Source organism: Cavia porcellus, unplaced genomic scaffold (genome assembly GCF_034190915.1).
Source record: "Cavia porcellus strain 051 isolate PalLab524CR breed Dunkin Hartley unplaced genomic scaffold, mCavPor4.1 scaffold_1, whole genome shotgun sequence".
NCBI classification, from domain to species: domain Eukaryota; kingdom Metazoa; phylum Chordata; class Mammalia; order Rodentia; family Caviidae; genus Cavia; species Cavia porcellus.
In genome coordinates, this window is record NW_026947484.1 from 33,388,763 (window position 1) to 33,401,178 (window position 12,416).

The 12,416-nt window shown below is 37.9% G+C and overlaps 1 protein-coding gene across 2 annotated transcripts in view; it reads right to left on the reverse strand.

Moving 5' to 3' along the window:
- Positions 1-12,009, reverse strand: part of Slc25a21 (solute carrier family 25 member 21) — a 464,613-nt gene extending 452,604 nt beyond the window's left edge. Inside the window, exon 1 of one of the 2 annotated variants that reach the window (XM_063230688.1) lies at positions 11,394-12,009. Coding sequence is in view for 1 of the 2 variants with exons in the window: in NM_001278766.1 (NP_001265695.1) it covers positions 11,394-11,463 (70 nt within the window). In the remaining variant the exon portion in view is untranslated. The remainder of the gene's footprint in view (positions 1-11,393) is intronic. The other variant, NM_001278766.1, reaches the window with a different exon arrangement.
- Between the last annotated feature and the right edge of the window lie 407 nt (positions 12,010-12,416).

The window sequence follows — 12,416 nt, forward strand, 5'->3', positions numbered from 1 at the left end:
ATCTCCAGCATGTTGCTTCTTGATGCTTCCCAGAAAAACACAATGAAGTTATACTGCTTCTTTAGAGGAAAGTTGCTGATATCCCTAACCACTCTGATATCATCACATTCTTATTCTTAACTTTAAGAAATACAACTGTTTTGTTACTACTGCTAAAAACTCTCAATCAAAAAGTCACCAGTATTTTCAACTTCTTGTACTAAGCACTTTCAACACGTTTCCTCATTATACCTGACCTAAAAATCTGTACCAGTATACATCAATAAAAGAGAAAGTTTAGGCTAATCCATTTAACTTAAAAATGCATTTAGATACAGAAAGTTACACTGCCATCTTGTGGTTAAGTTTGTTTACTAAAGTAAATACTGTTATTTCATGCTGATAAACTAACAGAATAGTTTATATTAATGTGAGAGAAACAAAAAAGAAAAGAAAAAAAGAAATTCTCATTTTAACTTATGTTTAAGTAAAATATATTATTCATACACCTCTCTGTTTTCTTACTTTAAAGACAAGATGTAGCATTTTTGAGTAGTTGCCTCAGTTAGATAAATAAAAATAACTGTATTTGGTACCACAGCACCCACTCAGAGAAGTTTATAATTCATTATTGCAATAATGTACACTCTGGCCCTAAGAATTCTGAAAATACAAATACATATAGAATCTAGGAGCTTCAGGTAATATCTAGTCTAAAAGTAATCAATATGAAATTTATAAATAATTCGTGTATGACTCAAGCCTTTTCACTTCAAATTCCAATGCAAAACCACTACAGAGAAAATAAATATTGTGACAGAAAAGTTTCTTCTATTTATTTCTCTTAATCACATACATGAACCTATTTTTCCATGCAAAGCTGAGAATCCTAACAAATTTTTAAAAATCTCCAAAGTATAGTTCCCAAATTTTTCAAGTATAGAATCTTCTATGATCTATGTATTCAAGATACCCAAAGGTACCTGCTCCAAATGCTTTGCAATAGTGAGGTCTAATTTGAAGTTACATACTCTTAGATCTAACTCTAACTGCAAGAAGCTTTTTCTTTTTCCTGTCTTTAAAGCAAAATTATAGGAAGGCACTGCCATCTATAGGTCTGCACAAGTACAGACCGATCATACATTTACTTAATGCCTACATTGGGCCTATTAAATGCACTGCCTTAGAAGGAAGTGTCAGCCTAACCCTATTCATTCTCAAATTATGAAGATGATCCTGAAATTTATTCCAAAATGTTTTAACCTATCTCTACTACCCTTTACAAAATAGTAATAACAATAGCAGCCACCATAAGACAAAATGTAAAAATCAATGTTTCCTGCAATTACTTTGATTCAGTGATTCAAAAATATTGATTACTTTACAAGAAATAGAATATTAGTCTTTACACACACACACACACACACACACACACACACACACACACACACACTATTTTGTAAGATTCCTTTTTAGCTGCAATTTCATTTTAGGTATCATTCAATTCTACTGAAAAATATATAGATTTCATTCATCTTTCTCCAAAGATAAGAAAGTCATAACTTCTCTCTATAGAAACTAGTCCATTCTAGTTTTTAAAGATAGTAGATGAAATCTACTCTTGTATCTAACTGAAATAGAACAGACATTCAAAGGAAAAGGCTCAAGACAAAACCATTTCATGCAATTTAAAATTACTTTCCTTTTCACAGACAAGCTACTCTGTCCTCTCTGGTATTGCTCACACACCAGAGATATATTGCAAGGTCTTACCTGATTGTGTCAGGGTTCAGTGAACAATACATGGGCAAGAGGGGCTGCTTGCTCCTAATCAACTGCACTGGCAGATGGGAGAAAAGAGGTGGTCCCACCGATGCTGACAGAGTGCCCTGCCGGGTACTGTGGAATATGGGGCATACTTGAGCTATGGCTGGGATTTAAACAATTAATACAATTAAAATAAAAGCATAAATGCAGCAGCAAACTCTGTAGATAGAAAAAAAAAGACCTTTTAAAAACAAGATAGAGCCTATCACACCAAAGGCAGACTCTGTTCATACATTTGAGTTCCCAAAGAAGTCCTGGATATTTAACCCAACTAAAAAGCAAAGCTCTATGAATCCAGTCTTCTGATTTCCTTTACTGCACACTAAGAGATAAGGTAGAATAGTAGCTGAGAGCTGGGATTTTGAAAGCAAAACCAAAGACAACAGAGTTTGAGATCCCTGCTCTGTCACCAGCCTTAACAAATTAATCCCTCTGAGTGTTTCTTTCCTCATCTTCCAGAAACTTCAAATTAACATAGAGGGTTTAAACACAGTGCTTTGTACATGGTAAGCATTCAATAAATGCAAGTCCAAAAGATAAGATTTATCTTATCAGTTCTTAATTATCTTAATCATACTCACTGGCTGTGAAAATTAGTATCTACCCAATCCAAACAAGCAACAAAGTTCATTTATAACTTCCTCAGGTGATAAAAGAATAATACAGACTAAACTAAAAATAGGGATAAATACAACTATACACACAGGGAAAATGTTATTTGAAAATACGATTTGTTTTCAAAATATACCTCTGAAACCTCCTTAAAAATGATTAGGCTCTACTTGACTCAATTTCATGCTTTGTAAGTATACATTAGAAACATGAATGTAGAGGGGATAATGAAATTAGATATATAGATACAGTATAGACATAGATACAATCACCTGCAAATAGATAACACTGAAGCCAGATGTGGGTGGACTTTTTCAAGGCTAAAATGAAGTACGTGAAGCAAAGAACGTGGAAGTCAATAAAATATACATTTCTAGGAAATGAAAAAAGAAATTAACAAAGAAGTGATTAGATGTTTTTAAAAATTCTGAAAGTCAACTTCAGGGACAATTTTAAAGAGGAAAATTGGTAAGAGATGAAATTCTTCAAATATTTGACAAAAATTAGGAAAGAAAAACTTAGTAAGTTTCAGTAAAAAAAAAGATAAAAGCATATCTTCCAATTCTCACAGGTTGAAGTCTGAGTGAGACTTTCCAGGAAGATTGGCAATTAAAAAAAAAAAAAAAAGAACACAAGACATAGCTTGAGATATGGAATGCATGGGTGAGGAACACAATACAAGGAGAAAGGTACAACAGAATGCCTGCAGGTGGTCTAAGTGTGTCTCCAAAATAGATATGTTAAAGTTCTAACATCTGGTACCTGAGAATATGACCTTGCTTGGAAATGTGGTCTTTGTAGATATAATCAGATTTATGTAAGGCCATGGAGGATTACAGTGGGCCCTAATCCACTGACTGATGTCCTTACAAGAAAAGGGAAATCAGAACATGAACTGAGGTAGGAAGATAACACTACAGGACGATGGATACAGACACTAGAATGACTTATCTACAAGCCAAGAAATATCAAGGACTACTGGCAAGTGCCAAAAGCTAAGAAAGGCATGATACAGATTCTCCTTCAGTACCTCCAGAAGGAATCCACTTTCATAACACCTTGATTTTGGCCTTCCAGTTCCTGGAACTGTGGAAGTATAAATTTCTGTTATATAAGCTACCCAGCTTATGAGACTTTGTTCTGTTAGCCCTAGCAAATTAATACGAGGCCTGTTGATATCAATCAAAATATATATAGATCTAATAAAACTATTACAGTGTTTATAAAGCACAGTTACATCAAAATGTGGGATTAATTAACATCTATAATTTAAGTATTCCAATTAAATGCAAAGTGTCAATGAAACTATAATAAAAAAGAATTAAAACAAAAGAAAATTAGTAAAAAAAAATCAGCTTACACTGGACAGCGTGGTACACATCTGTAATCCCAGCTACTTGGAAGGCTGAAACAGGAGGACTGTAAGTTTAAGGCCAGGCTGGGCAACTGGGGGAAAGGAATCAATAGTATCAGTTGAAATCTAGTACAATTACAAAAATCCCCCTTAACCTAGTTTCTTTCACTTACTGTCACTTTAAAGATGTCACCTATTAAGTCTTTGAGATGCCTGAAAGTTACCTGTCCATCTTTTTCCAGTTTGGCTCCTGTAAAGAAAGACAATGCATACATACAAACATATCATAAGGAGAGTGACAGACATTTTAGATCTGCAAGTCTTTTTTTCACATCATTTTCTGAATGGTTGCAATGAGGTAATGTGTAAAATTTTTTTTGCAAGTATCAGTTGTTCAATGATTACAAGCTCTCTATTTTCAGAATGAAATCATAAAATGGAATATTCCATGGTTTGGCTTCAGATATTTACTCATTAATATAGTCACACACATTTCTCAACCCCTACTGAGTTATGCTCTGAAACACCCCATTCTAATCCTGGGGGAGGGGTGAGAAAGGGCTGCTTTAACAATGTGTTCCAAAAACATTGGAAAAGTGGTTTTATGTCTTATGCCAATTGGATCATGCATCCACATACTAAGTGCTTTCAAAGAATCTTTCAGGGAAGGAGCATAAAATACATTTTTGAAATGTGGCTATGCAGTTCATATTTGTTCTTAAATTCTTATTTTTGAACTGTAAGTTTTCTTAAGGAGAGACAGTAGACTAAATTTTAATTAAAACACATCCCTTAAAGGTATTTCATAATTAATTTGAGCAATGGAGTTGCTTCCTCCTATGTGGTTGAAATAAGGGGGATTTTTTCCTCCTTAATTACCCAGATAATGGGTTCCAGCTTCTCTTTGATGTATCATAAAGGCTCACCTGTTTCACTACAACCTGCTATTTATTACCGAACAATTACAGTTTCCCAAATCCTGGATTCCAAAGGTGCCATTTACCCAAATCACATGTGTGTCTCCTTTGCACCCATTCTGAAAAGAATTTTCCTTGATCAAAATTTAACCTTGATTACCCCCTAGTGCATCTGACTTTTACTACTTCTTACAAATTAAAATCCAGAGGACCTCTAGTAGACTTACTGACTATTAAGGCATTTCTTGTGAGTATATTTTAACTACTATGTTAGAGGAGAAAAATGTAGAGATCTTGCAAAACTGTAGATAAGGAGTTTTTTAAAATGAAGATTTGCAATTATTCTACACTTTATTTTAAATTTTGTTCTTGTTGATGGTGATGGTGGTGTTGAAAGCTTTTTACTCTTTCCCAACAAAAGTCACAATTTTCATATACTCTCAAATAATGTGTCAGAAGCCTAGCCATGAATCCCAAGTTTTCCGTCCCTACAAACTTCTGTCCTCCCACTCTCATTTCATTCTTTGAAGGTGTTTAGTGAGATTACACTGCAGGAAGTACTTGAACTTCCTGTGTGTTTTTAGCACAATCTTTGAAAACTTGCTTCCAGAAAATATTTCCTAAAACAATTTCAATGAAAGCAATGGATTCCAGGAGCATGTATAAAGTAGAACATAGCAATTGATGAAGATGTGATGCAGTTCCTACCTACAAGGTACAGGAACTGAGGTGGAGCTGGAAAAAAGGACACTGCAGCCCAGAAATTTTGAATAATTGTTTGGGACTGTGTTTGTGACGGTGGCACAGTACAAAGGATGAAAGATTACTCAAAGATTACTCAGTGTCCAGTTCACACAAGAGGGCCTAGAGGGCTGCCATTAACCAAGACTCTTCAGCAGGAAGAGTCTGACAAGGACAACCTAAACTGAAGCCTCAGTGGTTACTTTTTGATAAAATCAGGAAGCAGGGATAAAGCACAAAGGAACGATGACCTGAGTAGGAATTCATGTAGGGGACACGGGAAGGACAAGGTCAGGGTAGTCTGTTACATGACTGACCTTGGTGCCAATCTAAGTAATAAATCAGAGCACGGGAGGATGAAGGCCAGTGTGTTTGTTCCTTTAGTCAGTGTATTTGATCCTACTTGGACTTGTGGCCCTGCAAGTTTTTACTTTAACCATGCATTCTGGGAGGTTTGGGGCATGTGGCTTCAAAAGTCCCTTACTTCCATGTCCATCTCATACATAACTCTGACCAAAGTTCCTCAGCAAATACGTCAGTGTCTTGTTAGCATAGTGATCAAGTAAATCATACATGAAGTGGGGGAAAGGTCTAGGATGTATTCAGGGTGGCCCTGGCTGACTTGGGAGGAGAAAGATTCTGGGGGCAGGAGAAAGACCCAAGAGCTGACACTGTGGAAGTGACCCAGCATGGAGGTGACCTCAACAGGAAGCCTAGCAAGGCCTGGGGAGAGGAGGAGACTCAAGAGGGACTAAGAAGACTTGGTCTCACACCCTAAGAGTCTATCAGAATTTCGGGTAAATGAACAAATGAACCTGAAAGGCCCTCGCAAGATTTGGGAAATAAGAACAATCTCATGGGTTTTAGGGACACAAGGAAGAACCCAAATTGGTCCTTAGGGAGATCAGTGGGGTCTGAAAGGGATCTGTGCTCTTTAATCCATGTAAGAGCTAACCACATACATGACAGGGGAGCTGCTGGAGCCCTCTTGCTGAGCAGATAGGGTAAGGATATGAATTCCAGGGAGATACCAATGCCATGTTCAGGGAAATTCTCAGTGTTGTTGCCAAGTTTGCTGTTAATTCCTTCAAAATCTTTGAAAGCAACAGTAAAAATGAAATAAAACAAAACAACAACAGCAACAAAAATCTTCCCGGAGGCAGACACATCTTTGCTTTAAGAGGCTTGCATTATAGCAAATGGGTTAGATTTCAGTTACTACTTACTTGCTCCTGTGGCCAGAGCCCTTTTTCAGTTCCTAATCTGCCACACTGCATGGAGAGGCCCCCTGCATGGATTAAGCACTATAAGAACTAAATTTTCTTTTGGCCAAAAGCTAACATTGTGCTTTTGCAGATAAGTACAATATTATTTAATGGAAACACTCCAAGGATTGTGTTTGTAGATTAAAAAAAAAAAACTAAACTAATAGAAACTACAGAGAGAATAAGACATAGTAGAACTTATCTCACTGACTTCCAAAAATGTCTAATAATTGGAATAACATTCTCCTACTCCCAAGATCAATCTCCTATAAAACTGTTGCATGCTTGGGGAACTGTAAGTGTATTAGGTACTTTCTCTATTCATCATCTATAATATAATGCCTACATGTGGAGCCATAGAAAAGATTAAAAATGTTAATATATATAAAGCTTAAACTAGTTGCAGTATTTAAATTTTATTTCAATAAATATTAGCTATTATTTGTATCATATGTTAATAGGAAAGGTAAAGGTAGATAAAGCTGTTGAGCCATGTAAGGAATATTTATCCAGAAAATATTTTTCAAGTAGGGCTTTGGAAAATGTATAGAATCTCAACACGAAGAGAAAATAAAGGGAAGACATTCCAGACACTGGGAATAAAGGTGAAAATACAAGGCAACATTCCAGAGTGATGAGTAGACCCATAATCCCAGCATTCTGGGAGGCTGAGGCAGGAGGATCACAAGTTTGAACTCAGCTTGGTCAAAATAAAAAAAAGGCAAAGGATTTAATTCAGTATGAAGCCCTGGTTTCAAATCCCAGTAAAACACACACACACACACAAAATTAAGTAAACCCATTTATTAGAAACCAAATGTAATGTGTAGAAGAAGTTTAAATTGAGGCATATAGCAAGGTGTACAGAACTCACTCTTATTTCTTTGACCAACAATAAAAGCCAAAAGATTTTACTCAACACTCCTTATAAGCTGGGTTAGGCCTTCCCACTCTAGGAAACCTGTTTGCTCAAAAGTCTTGTAACACAGTCCTTCTAAAACTTTACAAGCCAATGACTTGCAGCCTTCCTAAAATGATGATTCTGATGGAATAAGACAAGATGGAGACATGAGGCTTGGGATCCTACATTTTTAACAAATTTCCAGGTGCTCCATATGGTCTCATCCATGGACCACACCTTGAGTACCAAGAACAGCCTCCTCTCATCTTTGTCATTACTTAGTCAGGAGTATTGTGCAGTGCTGACATTCCTCAAACTCTCACCATTGGATTCTATGCCTCACTTGACTCTTACACTATTACTAGAAAGTAAAATCACAGACTAAAATCATTCCAAGAAAGCAATGAACTCTAAGGAGATACTCAAAGGAAGACAAAATAATTAATAAAGCTATGGTGGGGATATGGCTCCACGATAGCAGGTGATAGATAGTGAGGCCCTCTAAAGAAGGTGCAACAACCTAGGATTTGAGACGATAAGTCAGCGTCACCCCAGTGATCTGGTATGTGGTACAGAGAGGGGAACGAGTTCTAGGAAGCACTCTGAGTGAGACTGGCAGACATGGACGGACGTGTGTAAGATTCTGGGAGGCAGAAGGGCCCTGGAGTTGCCATTACAGAAGAGAATTCAGCGTGGACAGGATTTAAGGGAAGCCTGAAACGCTTTAGAGGCCAAAGGGAGAGTTTAGGGAGAAAGACCATTTGAACTGCATTGAAAGGCTAAGAACATGGCCCATTCTATAAAAATCCAGTGCACATGACCTCATTCCTCACATAAGACAAATCTGTCACTTTAGCAAATCTATATATAATAGCTATTGTTGCAAACTCAAGGCTCAATTTCTATTATGTATTGCCCAACCACCTTTCAGGCATTCATCTGTTTATAATCTTTTAAATGAAAATATTACAAAAAGTCTTGTTATAAGAGATATACATATACAGTTATAGAAGACACTTACTCCTCTTCTCATGACATACCCAGTTTCTCTAGCTCTGTCTTGAGATTCTGAACCCCATCCACATGAAACTGGCTACATTTGAGTGGTATGGAAATGGGACCTCTGCCAATGCTGAATTATTCTGAGTCTATCCCAAGGATTTTGGCTCAAAACTGAAGAAAAGCAAGTCTGACCTCACACCCTTCAGGGAAACAAAGGTGAGAGCGTGTATCGTCAGAAATTGAGAGAACATATGGGACCAGTTTCCATCACATGGATTGAAGACCATAAACAGCAGTTATAAGAACAAAGACTGCTTAGAGAGCATAGGGAAATAGCTCTACCTGAGAGGTTGGCATCTGACAACCTTGTACTCCCCAGATAAGCTAGGTTATCAAAGTCCAACTACAGTCTGGCCTAAGTCTTGGTACAACATCCTGTGATTTCTCCTAATGAAAAGGGCAATAAGCTACCTGATGAGCTGCTGGGAATCAGTCCTCTTCTCCTCATTTAGTAGAAGACTGCCACAAAACTGTTTTCTATCCATCACCTTATTTTCAGTTAAACTCAAGACTTTCCACCTCACTCCCACTTACAGCTTCAGACTTCAGCATAAGTCCATAAAACTTCTGGGTTATTGTGCCCACCAGTCATTATCTATCATTTAGCCCCTTCAGTATTATCTGGGGTACTAGGAACACAGAGAACTGACACCACAATGATTAGCTTTTGCTGTCTAAGTAATAAAAGTCCGATGTCTTGTAACAAACCTCTGAATCCATATGGCCATGTTTATTCTTTCCGGGTCAACCTCTGGAAGTGTGGCAATCCATTCTAACAGTAGTATCCATCGACATAAGACTTCAGAGATGTTTGAGTATTTAACAAAGACAAGAAATAAGAGAATGAGAGAATTCACTTCCTGAGTTCCTCCCCAGTGCTCCAGTCCCCGATCCCTGACCTTGAATTCTCTAAGAGACTCTGGTAACTCTCCCCAGTTTATATTTTCCATTAAAAGAAAATTCCCTTGGAATACTTTTGACCTTTACAAACAAAAGACCACATAATACATACTTAAAGATGATACTAGCCAAAACTGCAGTGCCAGAAACCTAAATGCATCCTCTTTTCATCAAAATTCTACCTGTCTTGTGTACTGATTTTTTTCCTGGTCTTTGATGTAGTATATGTAATGAAAATAATCTGCATTTATTAGAGTTGTAATAAATGTAAGAGTTTGTAAAATGCTTTTAACCAAGTAAACATGACTTTTATCATTATGATAAAAGTATCATTAGTATACTTTGTATTCCACAATACAAAACATAGATATCAACTATGCACAAACACTTTAAATTTATTTCATAAATATCCTAACTTTTTGTTTATATCACTTAGAATTTTAAGAATATATGATGGAATCACACATTATATCTATGCTACATACTTATTCAACAAAACTGTAAATTAGAGTTTGACCCAGTTTTAATATTCTTTGAGCTTGGCTGTCCTTAGTACATGTCATGATCATCTAAACACATATACAGATGCTAATGTGTCCATTGGTCATAGCTTAGGATGTTATCCAAGCAGCTTCACTTTCACTCTGGATCTGAGTTTTCTCTGATCAGGGTCACAGACTGGGACTCCAGAGAGATATAGCCACCCAATCCCTGAACACTGAGGAAGTCCACAAAAATTTGTGAATTGGTGCAAGTTCATCATCACTACTGGGAAACAATTTGAAAACTACACAGCGTATTTCCTGACATCATATTAATGAAGAAACAATGAATAAGTACCTGTAAGAACTGAATGCCTCAATTGTCATGTTGAAGAAATATTATCTTTAAGGAAGTGTCCAGATTATAAGTGACATATTCAGCTGATTGTTAGAACCCTAAGATGAAAGTAATTTATGACATAATAACTAGTATAATTTGTAGTAACTTGTTATAAAATTTCAAATTTGCTTGAAGATTAATTTTATTAGGCAATGCTGAAAATTATAGTTTCTAGTCGCTGTCTTAATATGATTTATCAATGTTACCATTACATAGCTTATTAAAAATAATTACACTTATAAAATTGGTGAAAAGCTAATTATGGCAGTTAAATTATATAACAATGCATCTCAGTATGTGGATTAAATTTTCAACCAAATTACAACTTATATTTTAAAATATCTTTGAAATTCATATATATAACATAACTTCATAACTTTCTCAGGCCACGTTTAAGTGATTATTTCTAGCTTTTTTCTCACAGCATAACTCTCCATAAACACAAAGTGAGTTGACTCCATCAAAGGTGTTTATGTGTGTTAACATGAATTTAATTTTAATACGCCTGTTTATGGCATGAATCCATCCCCCAGCAAGCACCGTAAGCAATAAGCTGCTCCGTGTTCTGACGTAACTCTTCACTAAGAGGTAGGATTTTTGTGAACCTCCGCGCTAATTTGGAAGAAAGTGTCTACAACTGGAAGGAAGTGAAGTGAAGGAAGTGAAGGAAGACGAAACAGGGATCACTTTCAAGTAAAACAAAACGCTTTCCTCAAACTTGGAACTTGGTCCTCTCCTAGGAACACAAAGGGCCAGGAACCCGAGAGCCGCTTCGGCGGGCGCCGCGGGGACTTTACCTGAGGCACCCGCAGCCCACTGCCTGCTCCCGGCCTCCTTTGCTCCCGCGCTCTGGAGGAGGAGGCGGAAGCGCGCCTGGGGGGCTCCTCTGAGAAGCGTTTTTTGGATTCGAGTGAGAAAAGCGATTCGCCTACGGCGGAACGGGGTGGCCTTACCTGCAGAACCTCCGGCCATGATCTGCCTTGAAGCCTCACGCACCAAACCGACGTCGGCCTTGGCGGACATCTTCCAAGCGAGAGCACGGAGAGCGGGCCGAGACGAGGGAGCGAGCTCGCCGCTGGAGCCCGGGCTGCGCGGCCTCTCCGGGCGGGGAGACGCGGCGTGGGTTGGTCCTCCGGCCGCGTGGTTCCCTGAGGGGCGGTGGGACAAGCACAGGCTAGCCGCGAGATCTCCAGCGGATCAGAACCGGCTCACTGCACTGTCGGGGCGCTCTCTCGCTTAGGCTGGGCCCCTGACTTCACGAAAGGTGCTAGGCTAGAGGTCTCGCGACCAGCTAGGCAGGCCGCCTCTAGCGGTTCTGTCCTGGTGTCCTGGATTGTCGCCCACTCACTTTCCTATCGAGAGCCTTCACGCAGAGTTTGCTCTGCTGGACGCATTGCCTTTGATAAGGAAAGTGAGGCGAAACCCTCCCAGGAGCTCCAAGAGCAAAACTGGGACGACCCTTGCCCTGCGGGGGAGGCCAAAACAGTGGACTAAAAAAGGGACAAAAGAATAAATTATTCACAGTTAATTATCCTGGATTGTAGGCTGTAGCAACTAAGTCAAAGCAGATCCGATTTACAGTTGTCCTATAGTTGATCTAATGTGATAATTTACCAAGAAAATAGTTTTGATTTAGGGAAATGTGTCTCATACCTCATGAATTTTAAGTTTTATTTATTCAAAGACCGCCTCCAAAAAAAACCAAGTAAATCTTTACCCAGTTTAAAAGTTCTTAACCAGCCTAACTTATCCCTTAGTAAAATTCTGGGGCCCCAACTCAACCTGTTGCTTCAGAATCACTGGGGTTAGGGTCTAAAACCCTTTATTTTTAACCAGTTCCTGAACGTTATGAACGTTGAGTTGGCTTAAATAATCAAGGAATATTAAGGAAAGTGTAGTATATTATTTTTAAAACATTCAATTACTTATACTAGCCTGTTAGGATAGTTAGCAAAAAATAATAACTGATACCAGTG